Genomic DNA, 20,424 nt, shown 5'->3' on the forward strand with positions numbered 1-20,424 from the left:
CAGTCTTGGGCTTGGAGACTATCTTGAGCGATATCTGTCATCTAAGTGGTGAACACTATCATTCAGAGGGTACTTGAAGAAGACTCATGGCTGGAAAAATGAAAACTTAATAGCAATGTGAGAAAATTGGGCTGCTGTGGTTATTATGGCAAAATCAGTTGCTTGTCATTATGATACAGGTGCTTCATGAAGTGTGGTTATTATTTTTAACCACAGTTAAATATAGCAGCGGCTTTGTAGGCAGCGAGCACACCCTCAATGACGTTTTCCTCACTTCTCCCTCGTTGTCATCCTGGATTCTCACCAAGTGAGATGACAAAAAAATAAAAAAAAATTGTAACAGCACAAATAAATAATGTGTGTGGCGCCCCGGTGTTCCAGTGGTTAGCATGTCTACCTCACAGCGCAGAGGTTCAGGGTTCGATTCTGGCTCTGGCGATTGGCTGGCAACCGGTTCAGGGTGTCCCTGACCTACTGTCCCAAGACAGCTGGAATTGGCTCCAGCATGCCCTATATTCAACTCTCATGAGTTGTTTTTTTCAAACCCACCTCTCATGTAGATCTTCATTAAAATCCTTTTGAATCCTATTTATTCGAGGTATGTATCTCAAATCTTCTTTCCCCATTTAAAAAATGAAAATCCCATTCATCTGTTCATATTCCCCCCTGAAAAAACAACAACATAACATTTGTGTGTATGTGTGTGTGTGTGTGGGGGGGGGGGTTAAAATAAAAAAATTAAAAAAACAGCACTCTGTCACAAAAACAAGTTTTTCTCCCCCTGCATCAATTGAATGGCCATTTCGTTGTTGCCCACCTTGGCCACCTGGCGGCACTATAAGACATACGATATCGTTTCGACGTCTCATCGGAACTGCTCCTGGCAGACGATAAAGAATATATGACATTGTGCGATTAAATTGAATGCATAAATGTGATGTTACAGCATTTGCTGGAACATCACATTTGTGTTATCTATGTGTTTCCCATTACGTATTAGCATTAGCATAGCGGATTAAAGGCTCAGCTATGTGGTTGTGTTTTTTTTTCTCAAGAATATAGTTGTGGGAAAGAGTTCTATTTTATTTCTATTTCAATACATCTACTGTACTTCCGTTTTGTGATGAGACGAAGGCACCCCCTGCTTGACGTGAACTGCAAACTAACTGTGGAGGGGTTTTTTTTTCGTATTTAATAATACCCATCTGCTGATAAAACCTCACAAGCAAAATTGCCGTGAGGCCTCTTTCAATTGGAGCGGAAAATAATGCAACAACAGGAGAGCCATTTTGCCGCTGTGGGCGGGAGAGGAAACGGGCACAATCGTGGGAGCTGTTAAATTGCTCACGCGAATGGCGTTGACCTTGTTTGTTCCCACACGGCGTCATTATGGCACGGCCGCCATCAATCTCAATCAAGCAATTATGGAACGTGCTTACGTTTGTTTGCTGGCAATTTCCCCATTGTACTGATTACACCTAAACACGTCTTTCCAAATTAAATTCAAACACCCAGGATAGAAATAGCGGCATCTTAAGTCCGAAACATCACATTTGACTTTGTGGACTCAACCTGTGCACCGAAATACAAATGCAAGCCCCAAAGTAGGACCTGTTGAGAGATTTTTATTCTTTGAGAAAAGGAATACACTGTGTTTTGAAGAAAACTCATGAATTAACATAAATTAAGTATTTCTTCTATAGATATGTTTTGTACTCTTTGATTTTCTGAGAATAAAAGTGTGTTTAAAAAAAAATGTCAGTCTTTCATGAATGAAGTCATCAATCAATCAATCAAATTCATCTGATTGTGAAAACGTGGTCATCTTTATTCGCTCTTTTGTTAAAATTGACTTTCATGATAATTGTTTCACGGGGAGCAAATATTGAAAAGCTTATTAATATATACACTTTGTCAGAAAAAATGTAAGAAAACTGTCACTACACTGAAGGAATACTCATGTAAAAATAGTTTAAAGATTTTTACGAAAATAAATAAACAAAGGAGAAAATTACACGTTTTTAAAAAGTAAAACTCAAAGTAAGAATCAAGGTCATCATTTTAAAAGAATTAAATATGCTTTTTGTTTGTTTGTTTTATAATGGTCATCTTCTCAGAATAAATGTCTATTGAAAAAAAAAGGTTTAAAAATTAAGATTTTTCCATCCAGAAAAAAAAACACACACATTTTAGAAGATCTGAATTTTACGAGGATAGTCATGACTGAAGCCATTCAAGTGCAGTCTTGATAATCAAACTGTGCATTATGTTGCAGTGGCTTACATACATGAGAATATTTGCACTTTTGTTTGAATGTTTTTTTTTCTGCTTATATAACAAGCACGAGAAAGAGCACGTGTGCGGTTTATCCGGTTCAAGCATTCCCTATGAAATGAGAAATATGTTATTGACCTTCACCTGGCCAGGCTTGACTTGAAGTGTTGCACTGAGAGCGTGATGAGCTGCTGGCCAGCAGGCAGGCTTCATTTCATGGCCTGGAAAGAAAGAAGAAGGGAAAAAAAAAAGCCATCAATTTGTCAAAACATTAACATTCCGCTCCCAATGCCCAACAGGAGCTCTGTGAGCTTGTCCTTGTCAGTCACGGGAAACACGTCTCCTCATGCCGCCGGCACGCTCGCGTTTCTCACGATGAGGCCTCACATCTTCGCACGTGTGACCACGTCTGCATATTTACAACGCTTGGAATTTGACAAGCAACATGACGAGAAGACCTTTCATCCAAGTCCACCTTCACTCGCACTCAAGGAAGAAACTTTGGTGAATTAATTGGAGTAGAATCTTAGAAAGAGAGCTCCAAGTCAAGGAATAAGTTGAATTTTCAAAAGACAAATATGATGGAAGAACTATTTCATACGGTACCTGAATATCATTACACACACACACACACACACAGATATATGGTTGCTTGTGCATCTATAGCCATCCCATTTTCCGATCCGCTTATCCTCACAAGGGTCGCGGGGGTGCTGAAGCCTACCTCAGCCGTCTTCGGGCAGTAGGCGGGGGCACACAAAGACAAACAACCATCCGCGCTAAGACTCACACCGTAGGACAATTTAGGGTGATCCTACCACCTGCCACGTGTGTTTTTTGAATGTGGGTGGAAACCAGAGTACCCGCAGAAAACCCACGCAGGCCTGGGGAGAACATGCAAACTCCACACAGGAAGGCCAGAGCCGGAACTGAACCCTGCACCTCTGCACTGAGATCGGTGTGCCGCCCATATTTTTATTTACTGTGTACAGAGGGAGAGATTTAAAACAACCCCTTTTTTCCATCTGAAAAATGTCACAATCTGAAAAGGAAAAAAATGTGTGTGTGTGCGCGCGCGCAATGGTAACACACCACCACAACAAGAACATACGACATATTTTTTATTAAGACGAGTACTCATCAGGTTTTTTTTTGTTCTTTTGTAAAAATGTTGGTGAACCGATACAAAAGATGACGCATGGCCAGACGACAAACCGTTCACTACACCAAAGAAAACAATCCAAAAAAGACAATGTTGAAGCATTTTTTTCAGGGGTAGCAAAACACAAAGCAGCTCCACCTCCTCCTCTTCCTCTACATGTTACAGGAAATACAACATATCATGTTTGCAAAACATTTACAACTTAATATAGCCAAGGAGGAAGTTTGAGAAACACCGACTGTACACATCGTGCTGGTCCGCGAGATGGACAAATCTACTCGGGCCTTTTTGTCATCTATGCAAGTCATTTGTTGCGTGACAGTGCACTGTTGTCATTTAAATCCATGTACATCTGTTTGAATAGGTACAGTATATACTTAGCGGGGTGGCGGGGCAGGCTTTTTTTTTTTTTGTTTTGTTTTTTTTAATACATTTGCATTCTACCTGAGATGCAAAACAAAAAAAAAACAACAACTATTAACACTCATGAACCTGAGAGAGTGAACACAAACCTACGAATAAGGAGAAACATCAAATGTTAAAAAAAAAAAATAGGTTTAGCGCAATGGTGGTATTCCTGAATTCTACAGACGGGCAGCTTTACAAAAAAATAATAATATTGAAGCAAAATGACATCATGCAAATGACACCAAAAACTCACATTCAGAAATATGTACTTATAGGTGATTTCTCTATTTATCATTGACATTGGTTCTAAATGTAAACCTGTTAGGTTCATACGCAAAAATGACGATTGAAAAATAGAGACCGCGATTAATCATTTAAAAACTAATTCATGATTTAAAAAAAGTTCCCGAAAAGTCACTGCAAACTAGAGTAAGCTAACTCCATTTTGTCATTTTGAATTCAAGTGTAACAAATGCAAAGGGTGCAGAAACGTGGACATTTTTTTAGGTCACATACGTTTGAATGTACTCGCAAATACATTCAATCGTACTCGCACGCTAAATGGTAACAACTTTTTTCCCATATTCCAAGGTAAGAAAAAAAAATACATTTGGACAACATTATTTCCAAACATGTAAAAAATGAAGTACACGTTGTTTCTTTGTAATTGTTACAATTTATTATAGGGGTGCTGTAGCCTGTGGACTGGTCCCGAGTTGATCGCAAGGAGTGTCGGGAGAATTAAAAAAAAAAAAATTGTGCGTCATGTGCGTTTTATTCATATTCTATATTTTAGTGTTAGTGTACAGTACACTGCAGCCTAAGTATCCTCTCAGTTTCACTTTCCCCCAAAAAGTATAAAAAAAATAAAATAAAAAAAATCACATTAAAAAAGCAGGCCACCCTTTAACCCACGGTGGCGCGTGACCTGCATCACTGGAAGCAGTCTCCAATTGTACTGTAGCTTGCGATCGGAGCTTGTTGCGCTTTATCTTTTATTGTTGTTATTATTCTCCTTCAGAGTTTGTTTGATGTACAATTCACCGAGGGTACTGGCAAAGAATGGCAATCTGGAGGGCCGAGAGAAGCATTTTCAAACGGTACACCTGAGCTACAATCGTGATGTTCATGCAGTGAACACGCTGCAAAAGCGGGCCCCCGTGCGTCCCCGTCAGTGTGTATGCGTGCGTGTCAATCGCAGAAGGTGGGTTGGCTTGAAAAGTAGATCTTCGGTCCAAAAAGGTTGGGCACCCCTGATTTATTAATGTCTGCATGACTTCCCTTGTTCATTTTTTCCCATAATGCCATGGGGGATGCGCCAGTAGTGGTGCATGTCAATGTCAATACAAGTGACATTTTATACATATTACATTTTCAGTGCGCACACTCACACACACACACACACACACACACACACACACACACACACACACACACACACACACACACACACACACACACACACAAGAAGTGTAACAGACTATGAATCCAGAAGAAGTCATCTTTGTCAAATAGATCCCCCGGGATAATTCTTACTTATGAAAATGTCAAAAACGGACTTAGCCCAAAAGGTACCGCCGCTCGTTCCTGCCAAATGCCGTCAGGCTATTGGATGACGGTCCTGAAAACCTGGACTCACCCCCCACTCATCCATTTTTAATATGCTTATATTTATATTTTATAATTATATTAATTTATATACGTTTTGTCTTCTACTTTCTCCCTTTGGAGTTTGCTGCTGTAAATTGGGAATTTCTCCATTGTGAGACAAATAAATATAAAATATATATTTTAAAATGACAAAAAGTCACTTATTTGTCCAAAAAACATTTGCTGTATTTATTACAATCTTATTTGAATTAAGACTTTAAAAAATATTTTGTGAATTAACTTGTGATGTGACAATGGGTACATTTACTGCATACCGACATTAAGGTGAGTTCTGTCAAGGCTCTTAATCTCAATCTCAGTTTTGAAACGTTTTATTTTTTGTTGTAACAAAATTCTAACAGACAGCCATATTAAAGGTGGGTGGGTTCACTTTTTGTATCGACTATCGTTCGTCTGAATGGCTGATGCCTGCTTGGTGAAACCTCGTCCACAGAGGACATCCCCATAAATAAGAAATGCTTCAATTAGCATTTGGAATCATCAAATTTAATAATACATAATAAATACAACAACCGGGACCATCCAAGCTTTGTACAACATGAACGGCGGGGTCCGAAACAGTGTCAGCAAGCGACAACATGGACCAACATTGTGTCGAGCCACTTGGAAAGAGGACACAAGTATACACGGTAACACTTTAACACAGGGGTGGGGAACCTTTGTCCTATCAGGGCTGCCTTCACTTTTTATAAAATTTGATTTTATGAAAAATAACACAAAATTTGAAAAGACAAATCTGTTGAATTAAATTTTTATGCTGATTCCAAAATTGCAGTCAGTTTTTTTCCCACGCATGTTAAGATTTTTTACTCTGCAGTTTGGCAGATAAAAAAAAATTCCATTGTGTTGCTCTAATAAAACTTTTCATCTTATCACGATTAGATTTTTGTGTAGCGATGCGGCAACTTATTTGTGCAGTCACAATTAAGACGGTGCGGTGAGAGGTGTGTGCAGCTCCCAATAGGTCAGTACCTGCAAATAGAAAGCTAGCAAAGTCGGCATTAAGAGGATAAGTGCTGGCTTTTCTCTTAACCTTGGACATTTTTTTTCCCAAAGATTGTAACGACTCCATTTCAGTGTTTTACGCACATACATACACATTGTGCATTCTATAGCTCAAAAACTTGACTTGGAGGAGAATAACGGAGGTCACTTTTGGATTCCACATCCAAATATTTGTTAAAAGCAGCTGTCAGACCGAACTCAACAAAAGTTGTGTTCCTCAGCGAGTACATCTTGAGAACCGAATCCAAATTTTATGGAAAAGATGTGTGTGTGTGTATGTTTTTTTTATGTGGCACTAATCTCACAAGAGCACATTCTCAAATCTAGTAAAGTGGCATAACTACAAGATGAAAGCTGTGTCTCTATGAGAGATAAAAAGGCATTATCAGCCAAGAATAAGTCATAATTTAAATATTGTATTAATGTGTAACAGAAGTTCCTAATCTTTGAGAAAAAAAATGTACTCTCACTAGAGTTGGGGACAAGATTAATATTGTAATGATATTTGACAAATTTCATTCGAGGAAAGGATTGAGCCGTAATCTAACGACAAAAAGGTTGTAATCGTATGAGAATAAAATTGTGATACCCTCAAAATAAATTCACTATTTTATGTGACCGAAATTGTAATGCCGTGAAATTGGTCGTCATTTTCTGAGAACCAGGCTGCAATTTTGCAATATTAAAGTCCTCATTTTTTGGAAATTGTTGGAATTTTACAAAAAATAATTACAATTGTAACAAGATTCAAGTCGTAATTTGATGAGAAAAGTTGAAACATTAGAAGATTAAAGTTATCATTTTAAAATCGTGATATCCTTTGATCAAGAGATGAAGTCTCAGCTGTTTTCTGGGTTTGCGTGATGTTAGGCACGGTGATGTCATTTTTAGTTAACAGCAAGTGGCAAAATGGCCGCCCTCCGAGATGGTTAAAACAGTTGATTTTGGCTACTTAATTAATATTCCACAAATGCAGTATTAATCAAAATAATGCGGTTAGACTAGTGAGGGCGCATAGAAGACAATATTGACAAGGACATTTTTGACTTGACTTCCCATTTAAGTGTTTTTACAGCAGGTTCTCTATTGTTTGTTTGTCAGATTAAGTGAAAGATGAGAAGAAAAGAGAGCTACTGACTGAGGCCAATATAATTACATCTCACCAAAAATAAAAGGTAAATAAAATCATTTGTACCTCAGTGACTTTAAAAAGTCTAACTGGAGGTGTGGTACAAATACAGCTAGCTAGGTTGCCCACCCGTGCTTTAAAGCATACAACCACCTGTAGGCCTCCACATCAAACAAGGCACTACATGAGGTCCTGGACTCTTTTGCTTCCTAATGATTGCGAGGCGGCTTTAAGGCAGTGGTTATCCTATAAACTGTATGTTTACCATTAGCATAACTATCTGGGACTGTGTGGATTTCTGTAGGTAGGCAACAACAAAGGCTTTTGAGTGAAATTTTGAGGCTGTTAGGCGACGAATTAGGAAAAAAGGATCACGTTATCAGGTGTCTGCAGAACTTGCTGATGAGCTGATCATTTGAATCAGATGTGTTGGAGGAGGTAAACATCTAAAACATGCAGCGTAGTGCCCCTCGTGTACCGTAGTTGGTGACCCCTGAGCTAGACTTTAGCTTTATGCTAGCTTTACCCTCATGCTGGCTCTTCTGTTTCCCCTGTTTTGATGTGAAACAAAGCTAGCTAAGGATGTCCCCAAAAACAAAACATTCCACTTTTTGTCCATCCATCTCTTGTGCAAAAATTAAACAAAACAGTCAATCACATGATTTGAGATTTTACATTAAACTGGGGGCATGTTTAAGTTTTATATTAGAAGATCATACCCATGGATCCCTTGGCAGGTTTAGCAGAACACAGGAAACAGGTTTAAAATTGACACTTTTACCTTAAATGTACAGCTAAAGAACATAACTGACATTATAATCACAGAAGCAGAGTCAAGTTGTTAATCCTTTGCACAGGAATTAGTCATTTTTACATTAATTGTTCAAATTGTTGAGCTAAACGTGCTAGTTAATATTAACGCTAGCTTTTTCTTTCTGCCAAACAAGGCGAAAGTGTTCAATAACAATATTTCCTTCTTTTTGTCCATCAATTTCTTGGGTGAGTCAAATAATATGTATAATAATGATTTACTGATGTGAAGGAGCTTTAATAAACACTACTCATTTGGAGATGATCACACTAGTGTGTACACTGGTGACTAGCCAAGTTTCTCATAAGCAGGGTTTATAATACAAAGTAGTTCGTTTTTACATAATAAATGATACAGCACATTAAGAGGGTCAAATTGTTCAGTTGTTGCTCAGGAATTGTTCATTTTTTGCAGTAATTGTTCACATTTTGGGTCACCTTTGAGCTAAACATGAGCATAATGCTAGATTTAATGTTCATCCAATCTTTATGCTCAACAAGTCTAATTAATTGAACCAAGACAAATTTAGCACACTAATACGTTCTGTTCTGTTTTTTTTTAAACCACGCTGATCAATGCTATGTAAATGATATTTTGTGACCATATTTCTTAATAAAAACAACAGAGAAAAGAATAGATCAAGATCAGCTATATGAGAATAAAACATTCCCTTTTTTTGTTAGCATTTATGCTAACTCCAAAAACATCGAAAATGACATCAACTCAATAATGAACATTGTTCAGCTATCATTGGACTCAACTTTACACCACGGCTAACGCCTAAAGATAACTGCTGTCTTGACATCTACACAGACACAGACAGGCGACTTTTCATCGGGTGGAAAAAATCCCACTTTATCAGGCACAACGTGCTTTCAGAACGGCTCGCATTAAATTTCAAAAATTACGTTTTAAAATTCTAAGAACAGAGTCATAATTTAGCCAGTTAATATCTAAATACCCACGTTGACAAACCGCACCATGTCTGAAACAAGTCTCTCTGGAGACCTGATAATAAAAATTGCTAATACAGTACTATATACACGCACATTTGTGAAAAAAGGAAATGGTTAAATGTCTCGAGTACACAACATCAACGCTCTTTAAAAAAAAAAGATTTAATATGTTAAACTTATTTTCCGAAAATTATTTTATATTTGTATACGTTCTTAATTACGTTTTTTTTTCCATGATACTTGACTTTTTTCCCTCATACAATTATGAAGTTTTACGTATTTAATGCGCATTAAAATGACCACATTTGCTCATAATTTAACTTTCTTTTTATAAAATGCTACATTTCTCCTTATGAAATTTTGATAAGTAGACTTATTCTTTAAAATTATGACTTAACATAAAAAAAGTACCACTTTGTCATGGGAATTTGACTTTTGCCCTTTTCATCGTAAAATTGTCGCATATCAACAAGCAGTTGGTTTGGTTCTGGATTCATGGACAGACTTCAGGGTACTCACATAGCCATAAAACATCCCAAATGTTCTATTTGGGGAAGAAAAACTTCAATCACAGCTCACGAATATGTTACGAAAACAAAACAGGGTTAGGGCAATCTTCAGTTTTGTGGGCCGATGACACCATACAGCTTTGATCAGGAGTCCCTAATAAAGTGGCTCCCGACTTCAACTCTTTTTGTTTGTTTTGTCTGACATTCACGTGTAATCCAACAGCATCAAATGTAAATATTAGTGATTGGGAGATGAAATTGCAATAACAGCTGAACTATGACCCAGAACGTATATACGTGTTTGACTCTGAAAGGGGGCATATTGCGAAAAAGGGGCTTTTTAATTGCCGAAAATGTGCCTGTAAGCAAGCTGTTTCGATTTTGGCTTGCCTATGATGTTGCAGTGTTTGGCGATGTTTTTGCTGCATGTGCCATGTTCATAAATCTACATACCAATTCAGTGGTCCCCAACCACCGTTCTTCAGTATGGTGATTCATTTCCAATTGGGAAGATACGTCAGAAACTCAATTACTCCACTCTCACCCTGCATTGACAAAAGTTTGCCAGTATGTGAAAAATTAGTACGACAATGAACCCGAAGGAAAACGACTTGGGGACTACTTAAAGGGCGCTCAGATGCGCTTGCTTTTTAATATGGGGCTTAATACATCTGCACCTGGTCCCTATGGAAATGCAAAGCTCTAGTTGGATTGGCACACCCCACGGGAGATAGTGGAGGGGTGTACAGTGGCTAATTTGCATGACACAATCATTTTTTTATTTGGGGGAATCTGGAATCAAACAAGTTACAGATATGACATTTACACATCTGGGAACTGCTTTAAGTTAGGTCAAAATGGCATGATATGTCTTCGATAAGTTGACTGCAGAGTAAAAAGGGGCACGATCATCCTCCTTTTGATCGGTGGCACAACATAATACACACACACACACATACACACACACACACACACGCACACACACAGTCGCGCGCGCGCACAACAGGCCACTTTCAGATTGGGTCCACAGTCAAACATCTCAACCAACAAGCACGTGAGTGGGACTAATGACGGGAAAGAAAAAAAAAAACGGAGATCGAACAAGGCACGAAATAGTCTGTAAAAGAAAGAAATTGTACAGAAGTTTAGGCCCCAGGAGTCCAGGAGACAGGAGACTGGGCCTCTTCTCAACACGAGGCCAAGCCAGTCCTAATTTCGCTTCCTCTCTAAATCATCATTCTCGCTACCCCGCCACCCACCAAACAATGATCTGAATCAGAGTGAGACACCACCAGCCTTCCTTCCACACTTTAGATGTAATACTCCTTCTTCTCATCCGTGTTGGTGTGTCCGCCCTCGGCGTTGATGATGGCCGTGTCGGCGTCGGCTGCGTCGTCCGCCCCTTTGGCTTCGTGCGTGAAGTAAGTGCCTGCGCGCAAACAAAAAGAAGAACACACTCGAGAAGCCTCTCAGACAACAACAAAAGACACTCGGGATGAGTTCATGGTCAAGTGTGATTGGCCGCATTTTACCTTTGTGTCTAGCAAAATACCGGCCGAGAACAATCAGCGCGCAGAGGATGGCGAACATCACCACGGCAACCACCCCGCCGATGACAGCATGGTCGAGTTTGGGTGGCGCGCCCTCACCGGCTCGGGAGTCTGAAAACAAGAACATTTACATGTAATCGTTTGACAACAAATAGAGATGTATACAAACAGTACTGTTTGATCCATTGACTCCATTTGAGATGTCATTAGGAAAGTAAAATGTCGCAGTAGCACCGACTTGGCTGTGCGATTTGCCTGTCATCCCAAACATTTCTTACTATGTACACAGTAAATGCCAAAAGCTAGCATAAGGACTTATTAATACCGTTTGTGTACTAGCCAATGAGTGATGCTCCACATATTTGTTGATATCTGCGTTTATAACCGAATAAGGTGATGTAATATGGGTTCGTTGTTGTGTACATGTTATATGCATGGTGCTTCCGGTTGATGATGCTTGTGGCATCGATGCATCAATACAACAGTCAATTATTTGTGTCTTTTCGCTCTCCATGGCAGGGCTCAGTCCATTTGCCCCATGAAAAGCCAAGGTTTACTGCACATTTGCCACAAAAGTACCGAAAAAAAAAAAAAAAGAAACCTGACAAGTGCAGTATTTTCCACACTCTGAGGTGCACCTAAAAGCATTCAATTTTCTCATAAGGCGACAGTGCGCCTTACAATACGATGCGCCTTATAGATGGATCAATATTCTGAATTCTTGGACGTAGTATTCTAAATGTTCTGTAAAGCGCTTTATTACAGCTGCAGCGGTTGTGAAAGCTCTATATCAGGGGTCTCAAACTCAGTTCCCAGAGGGCCGCTGTCCTGCATGTCTCCCTGTTGCAACACAGCTGATTCAAATGATCAGATCGTTAGCAAGCTCTGCGGAAGCCTGACTTTGAACCTGTTCATTAGAATCAGGTGTGTTGCAACAGGGAGACTTGGAAAACATGCAGGACAGCGGCCCTCCAGGAACTGAGTTTGAGACCCCTGCTCTATATAATTAAAGCTGTATTGTGTTGTATTGTATTCTCTTTAGCGTAGCTCAATCTAGGGGATGCATAACGCAACTGCAGCCATTACTGTACCTTCTATTCTATGCGCCTTATAATGAAAACAGTTTCAAAATAGGCCATTCATTGAAGGTGCGCCTTATACACCCCCGTGCGGAAAATACGGTAATTAGTGCTGTTGTCCAAACACTTTTGAGACCCGGCAACTACTTGAAATGCGGAGCATTCCTGAATTTCTATGAAACCACTTCAATGAAAGCTGAACGTCAACTAGCTTTCACAAAGACCTTAGAGTGCGTTATTTCATCAAGAACAAAATGAAAAAACTGTGCCGTCCAAATATTGTCATGTTTTTTTGTGGTAACACCCATTAAATGATTAGACTGGCGGGATAAACAAAACAGGCTTATTTTCTCTCCAGGCATCGTCACTTGACCTAACGCAAAGGAAGCTCGGCTCTGAAAAGTGCCAGTTTATGTTGTTAAAAAAAAACATGCGACAATGGCACTATTTACTCCCTAAGGAGTTGGGGGAGCTGTGTGTATGCTAAACGGTTTAACTTAAGGGACCACAAATAGACTATTAAAGTCTTTTGTTCTTACTTAAGGACACATACAGCAACTGCAATACTGTAGCACTGTATTGCAGTGTTTTATCACCACGTTGTTCAGTTATGCTTCTTTTCAGGGATTCAAGTGCACTCGATTACACGCGAGGCCATTCAATTGGAATGTTTCTTGACATATTAAAGAACTGCGGCTGTTGTGAACAGGGTATTTAAAGAAAGAGGTAATTTTATTATATTGTATTGCAATTTTAAGGGGACAAGAATGTCTTGTTAAATGAGCAGTCGTAAGAAGGGAAATTTAAGCAACAATATGGGATCATTTGACCCTGATGTAACAGCTTTGAAATAGCTAACTTGGAGTAAAGGTCATATTGATTGCTATTGTGGCAACGTATCAATCATTTTATCTGTTCATTCATCCATGCATTTTCTAATCCGCTTATGCTCACGAAGGTCGGGGGGGGGGGGTGCTGGAGCCTATCCAAGCTGTCTTCGGGCAGTAGGCTGGGAACCCCCTGAACTGGTTGAGAGCCAATCGCAGGGCATACACTAGAATCATTGCTAATTACCTTATTTATTTATGCATTTATTTATCGTGATAAAAGTAAATTACGGTACCAAAAAAAACACACACAAAAAAACCCAGCAATGTGATAAGACATTTCTTCATGAGTTTTTTTGTTGTTGTTTTTTTTTTTTAAATCTCAGTGGCTTCAAAGTTCTTGCCACGTTACACATATCGGTGGTGCTTGGTCGTATTTTTTTTTTAAATTATTCTTTTATTATATTGGCGAAGCAGCCAAGACACCTCACATGTTGTGGCTGTTAGCAGTAGCAGTCTGGCGCAGTGGCCGTACTTTTCATTGATGTATTTATGCATCATGATGGAAGTAAATAACACAGTACAAGGGTGCCTGGGACAAAAACAAAACAAAACAAAAAACCTTTAATAATATTAGTAGACCAGCCAGGACACCTGTTTATTTAATAGTAACGGTTATTCACTTTAAAATATTAGTGGGCCAGCTAGGACAGCTGTTGTGTTAGTGAAAGCATCGGAGCTGGCATTTCTTTGTCCACGTACTTGTATTTATTCGTCACAGTGGCTAAAAATTAAATAAACCTGGAAAACTGTAGCAGTGGACTTGTTGCAAATAAAAAGAAGTATTTCTATCTGCTGTCAACAATACTTCTGTTACTGAGGTGTCTTTACATAGTCCATACACGGCGCTTTTATACCGTCGGGTTGGAGGGGATTTTTGAGGACGTTATTATCCCGTGTAACAGTCAACACCGCCTACAATCTGGGCGAGAGTTCACACGCAATATAATATATTGCGCTTCATAAGAGGCCATTTGTGGAAGTCATATCGAGCTCAATCATGACAAGCAGTCTGCAGAGAAATTGCAGCCGGTCGCCTCAGGTATCATGGGGCTGCGCTCTTTCACGTGAAGGCACATTTATCCGCGTACCCCTGCACCCCGGAAAGAAGAAGGAAACATTTGAAGCCTTCACATTTTCTGGCCCAGAATAGATCGGAGGTGTTGATCAATCGTCTACAATGGGCACGCAACGGGAGTGATGAAGGTGTGAAAGTAGACGGGGGGGGGGGGGGCAATGGAAGACGGAAATGGCGCCACTGTTCTTTGCTGCATGAGAGAGCAGCTCAATTTGCCACCAATCTCACTAGTCATACTCTTGACTTGAACGATTTCGCTCTAAAACACCAGCAGTGTGACAATGGAAGAAAACTATCTCAGAGTTCCTTTTTTTTTTTCAAAAGAAACAAATGATGGCGCACCAATCATTTCCGTGAGACGGTCTCAAAAAGCTTTGCTGGGCTGGATGCACATGCGTCGCTTGCATCACATACCGTGGTTAAAGATCGAGGCAAGCTCGGTCTTATTTATGCCACGACGGCTAGCTGGCAACGAGAAGATTACCTGAAGATGGCGATTTTAAAGAGAAACAGCGCATAATGGTGCAAAGTTAAGCTATACATGCATTTTATCATTTGTCTGTGTTTTGCTGGTCCGTTAAAATACGTCTCCATTAAAAATTAGGATGCCTGCTCTAGAGCCGAGACACACTTTTTCTTTTTGTGATGGACTTCCCGGCAAGCGTTTGTCTGTAAGGTCGGTATTGTGATTAAATTACTTTGATTGGATTTATTTTCTACAAAACTAGATAGACTTTGCGATTTCTGGAGGAACTGCGTGAGAATGCTCAATCTCTGAATTGTGATTTTGAATGATATGTAATGATATTGGATAATATGGACTGAACTGTAATAATGTGAAATGGTATTGGTGAAAAATGTGCAATAGGTTGATGAAAAATGTGGAATGATCTTCCTTATTCAATAATAAGGTATGACATGGAATGACGTTTAATGGTATGCAATGATGTGAAATTATATTGGTAAAAATATGCAATGTGTAAAGTTTTTTACGTGTCAATTTCTGGAATGTTGACATTTGTGCCCGAGGGGAAATGAATAAGCTGAACATGAAAAACTGTTAAATTGCGGGAAAACAGAATCTTGGGGATGAGGAAATATAATACACTTAGATGGTGTGAATTTTTGAAATATGACGACATTGGAATGATGTGAATTCTGTGGAGGGAGAGCCACGTCAAAAAGTGAGCGGAATAATTCTCATTTTAATTTATGAATTATATTATGGTGCGAATGCTTTCACATTCACAAAATAAAAGAAGTTGCTCTCCTTCAAAGTGTAAGTGGTCCGTGTGTCCTGACCTCCCGACTGGACACTGCCTCCGCGACATAAAGCATTTTTCCATTTCAAGTGTGCTCTATCCTTTTCAATGAGATTCAATGAAATTCACAAGTCTCGGGGAAAAAAAAAATCACATTCCATGATTTGAAGCCGGCCTTATCTGGAAGTGAATCACACCTCTTTGGAGTTTCTGTGATCAATCTCATCTTATATTTGGTTGGTGTGTCATAAATCTGGATAGGAGAATACTATTAAACGAAAAGCTTCATGTCGCCACAGTCCCACCTGCTGGATTTAATAAAGCACCTGTCTACATGTGGAAATCCTTGTTACTAGGCAGATGTTGAGCAATTTAAAAGAAAAAAAGGCATCATCCAATCATGCTCATGAAGCGGTTTCCTTCACGTGTGGCAGATGGCAAAATCCTCGCACAGCATCGAAAGAAATGGGAGAGTTGGCAGGAATTAAAAGCTATAAGCATATGGCAAATTGATCAATACCTCGCCCCGCTACCAAAAAAGTGTCAAAAAAATTTGTTTTTTCATTCTTTGTTCACTACAGCGCCGCCGGTGGGGTTTTAGGAAGCATTGCTACCGATACGGCACCATGTAATTGCTGTAAAAAGTTTGCACAAAGCGTAATTTGTCATAAATGCGAGCACAGTGAAACTAATTAATGAGCGTTTTTTTGAAGTTTGGTTTCGCATGAGCAAACCTTGCCCCCCCAGTTTGAAAAGAACCATGAGAGTTGGATGTGTGAGGCGCAGTGTGTTTACTGTGGCGGGGGATGCCAGAAAACACGGCCAAGTCCCTCAGGAGAAGGAAAAGCTGCACTTTAATGAACATCCATGTACAAAAAGACATGGGCACAGTCCTGTCTGTAGCCTTGAAAAACTCCACCAATTCTCCTCCACTATCTTCCTTCTCCTCTTCGCGCCTGCCTGCCCTCACATTGCCCCCCGCCATCTTTCACATCCACCAAGAAACATGCCTCTGCACACCTAGGGAGAGTTATTTTAACAGGTGATGAGGTGGTGGTGGTGGTGGCGCTGGGGGGGGATGAACAAAACAGCCAGTCGTGTGCTCCTGGAATGAGTAAAAATAAATAAATGAGGAAGCTCCAGTTAAGGCTTCCCCAAAAACATTTTACTCAGCACTGTTTGCAACAGCTTTTTGCGTTATTATGGCGCAACGCTTGAATTCACTTTCCAAGGCCATATTCAAGCAGTCACGCTTTTCCTATACCTGATGACGCTAGTCAACTACTTCCGCAAATAAATTCATAAAATTATAAGCCAATGAAATGTCACGGTATTGTGCTGTGGAATTACTTACTGAAAAATGAGTAGCTGTATCATATTATATTGTATTATTACTTATTGGGGGGGGGAACATGAATCAAATGATCAAAGATTCCATCTTAAATCTGGATTTCAACTCAAAATTCTAAAGCAGCTCAATAAAACAAAAACAGTATGTATGTTTAAAAACGGTATGTTCATTTTTGCGAAGTTAATTTGTATACCATAAAATGTTTTTTAAAAAAATGTTCAATTGCGCTGGCAGTGTGTAAATTATTCCAATTGAAGACAGCAAACCAGATTTATTTGAGCTGTCTTCCAATTTCCCACTTCTCAACACAACACTTCTGCCTGACTCCTTCCGGCTTTGCGGTTTGACTGTGCGACTGCTGTCGACAAGGCAGAATTCTGTCGGGATCAAGAGCCGGATCCCCAAGAGAGGTTCAATAAATAGATTTGCGTGCGATACATCTCCCACTATGTGTCACATTCAAATGTCATATATAATGACAACAGGCAGCAACGTGTCCTGCCTCCCTCTTGTCATCAGCACAATTTGATGATGTCTGTAATGCGGCTGCTTGTCCATGTTGTCAGCGAGGCACGGCTCTGCGTTCCGTGCTGGAGCGCTGACATGCCTGCGACGGCATCGTGACAGGATGTGAGCAGGCCGCGGGGATTTATGGTGCTGGTGTGAGCGGGATAAAGGGGATTTGCAAGTAATGCCCAAGTCTGGGTGATGGCGAAAGTAGCTCTGCACCACATACTTTAACGTGTCACCTCTCTGTTGTCTGTATACATGTACTGTATGTTTTGCCTCTCGTCATCCAATTAACAGCTCATTTCTCAACCCGAAATCTAACATGTAGGTGAGTCATTCAAACATTGGCTGAAGTCCGAGGTTGGTTGTGCTTCCTGGAAGGTGCCGCTTTCCTGAGACATGCGAATGCCATATGAATCCATTTGGAAAATATGCCACACTCTAAAAGTGAAATGAATCGGTGCCATCTTGAAACTTATATACATATTATTGCTCTGATCATGTCAAATATTTACGGGGCCATTTGTTCCTCAGCTGAATTCATGCCAATCCACTAATAAATACATAACGTTCAAATTTTGAAGTCACAGTGTAATGAGCAGTTCAAATATTGCATATCCTGTTGTCTTTATTTTTGTTATTGTCGGTTCTTGTTGTCATTGTTTGGTCTTTTATTTTGTGTCTTTAAGTGTCCCAAGAAAGCGCTACGGCTTTTTTTTGTGTGTGATTTATATTCCTGAATATACATTTTATTGTTAACTACAAGAGGAATAGTTAACAGGATAATAAAGTCAAGTTCGACTGGTATTTTATTGTTTTGCATTTTATTTTTGAATTATCGCATTTTCAATCTTTGTTTTTGCCCTTTCAGGGACAGCGGTTACTTAAGTGGACAGCCTGTAATGTTATCAAGTTACAACGTACATGAAAGGGTTAATATTAGTTTTTTTTTTCTTTGGGTTTTTTTGGGGGGTGGGGTGGATATTTGATTCTGTGTAGTGCATGTGTTTCTATTTCAAATTTTATTTATGTCCTTTTTTTTGCATACACTGTATTATAGCGTATGCATATGCTGTATACACAGCATACAATTCTCTGATATTGCTATTTAGACTGAGACTATTTAGTATATGTTTGAGTAGAATGAACTTTTTTTTTTTATAAACTCCTGACAATATACAGTAATTCCCAAATTCCAAATCTAAATAACTTCATACAGAGCTTTTATTTGCAGAAAATGGAAACTATTCAACCCCCCCCCCCCCCAAAAAAAGATCCAGTCTTTGTGTTTGGTTTTATTTTTAGGTTTAGTCACCCTCAAAATACACAAAATACACAGTAAATAGGTATTATATCGTCTAAAAATTACATGACGAACTTTTTGCGCCAAACCCCAAAAAGCCCAAATTCATGGATGTAGCGTTAATGACTTTGCCGTATTGAGAAGGTAAATGCTTCATCGAATGGACTCGAATGTACAATGGTACATCCGTTAAGAATGAACTCCCAGTCCGTCAATAGCCATTTAGCAGGACAGAATTGGAAAAGGTCCGCGTCTTTTGAGTTTGTTTCGAAAAGAAAAGAAACGAAACAAGATGAGGACTGAGCGTAAATGGGTAACCTTTAACCAAATCAATTGCGGAGCGTCGTACTTGAGCGCTGCAACGTTGGACTTTTATTTCCGACGCTTCACCTTCTAAATAGATTTCTTGCGGCCTTTGTCGAGACCAAGGACAATTTGGCGATGCAAAAGTGTTGTGATTCAAGAGGGAGAAAGGAAAAAAAAGTCATAAATAAAACTGCAAATGAAGAAAAACCGTGTCAGTGAACCCCTGGGTGTGTTGAGCCTTGAAAAAAAAAAATCCTCATCCAAATCCCTTTTTTTTTTTTTTTTTTTAACACCAGAAGATCACGGGCACACTGTATTTTTTCCGTCTTCAAATATGAGCTGGAATTTAAAAATATAAATCAGGGAATTCTTTAGGCTTCATACAACATATAATGTGTATATTTTTTTAATGACTGGCAACTGCTCCATGAGAAGCCAACATTCATGTAATGAAGCTTCAGTTGAGGCTGGGCTGGCACTCTTAACCAATTTATTTAAAAAGAAACCCAAAACAAAACTCTGTCACTTTCTTTATGAAGCAAAAATAAACTGCAAAAAAGAATCAACTGGGAATCACGCTAAACAAATGAAAGTGGTGGGGCGGGCGGGGGGGGGGGGGGGGACATAATTACCATTCTTTAAACAATTACCCAATTTTTGAAAGAAAATAAAATGAAAAGGCAATGACACACCGCGGGGCTTCCAAGTTGACGGCGCTTTCGTAATATTCAACAAGAACTCGGAGACTGCACAGAAGTGGAAACATGTCGGCGGCTCATAGACACAAAAACCTGCTCAAAATGGACTCCTCACACTCCATCTGGTGTGTGATTCCCACACTTCTAATGGAGAAAAAAACCACTCCGATTTAGTAGTGTGAGTCAACAGAGGAAAATAAAGCACATACTCCAAGGACATGAAAAGAGAGAAAGGAAAAAAAAACAAGTCAGGCAAGCAATGTGAACTGTGTTGAGGTTTGTATTCTCTCTCTCTCTCTCTGTCTCCCTCTCTCTCTCTCTCTCTCTGATGCATTATCAAAGAAAAAAAACGTGCCAAAAAGTAATGTGAAAGCAACCACCAGTTGGAATTTCCTGTAAAACTAAACACAACACACATCGTATATTTGTTTTGAATACAAGAAATTGTTCAATTTAGGTGTCTTGCTGGCTAAAT

The 20,424-nt window shown here is 39.4% G+C and overlaps 1 protein-coding gene across 3 annotated transcripts in view; it reads right to left on the bottom strand.

Annotated features, from left to right (window-relative positions):
• Positions 1 to 3,382: 3,382 nt before the first annotated feature.
• cadm1b (cell adhesion molecule 1b) overlaps positions 3,383 to 20,424 on the bottom strand; it is a 179,071-nt gene continuing 162,029 nt past the window's right edge. For all 3 annotated transcript variants that reach the window (XM_086125020.1, XM_086125021.1, XM_086125019.1), the window contains 2 exons: positions 11,458 to 11,586; positions 3,383 to 11,354 (listed from right to left, as the gene is read on the bottom strand). In XM_086125020.1, coding sequence (XP_085981146.1) covers positions 11,236 to 11,354; positions 11,458 to 11,586 — 248 coding nt within the window. In that variant the 3' untranslated portion in view covers positions 3,383 to 11,235. The remainder of the gene's footprint in view (positions 11,355 to 11,457; positions 11,587 to 20,424) is intronic.

This window comes from Hippocampus guttulatus, chromosome 12 (assembly GCF_054856545.1).
Source record: "Hippocampus guttulatus isolate MCC_2025c chromosome 12, RoL_Hgut_1.0, whole genome shotgun sequence".
Lineage (NCBI taxonomy): Eukaryota > Metazoa > Chordata > Actinopteri > Syngnathiformes > Syngnathidae > Hippocampus > Hippocampus guttulatus.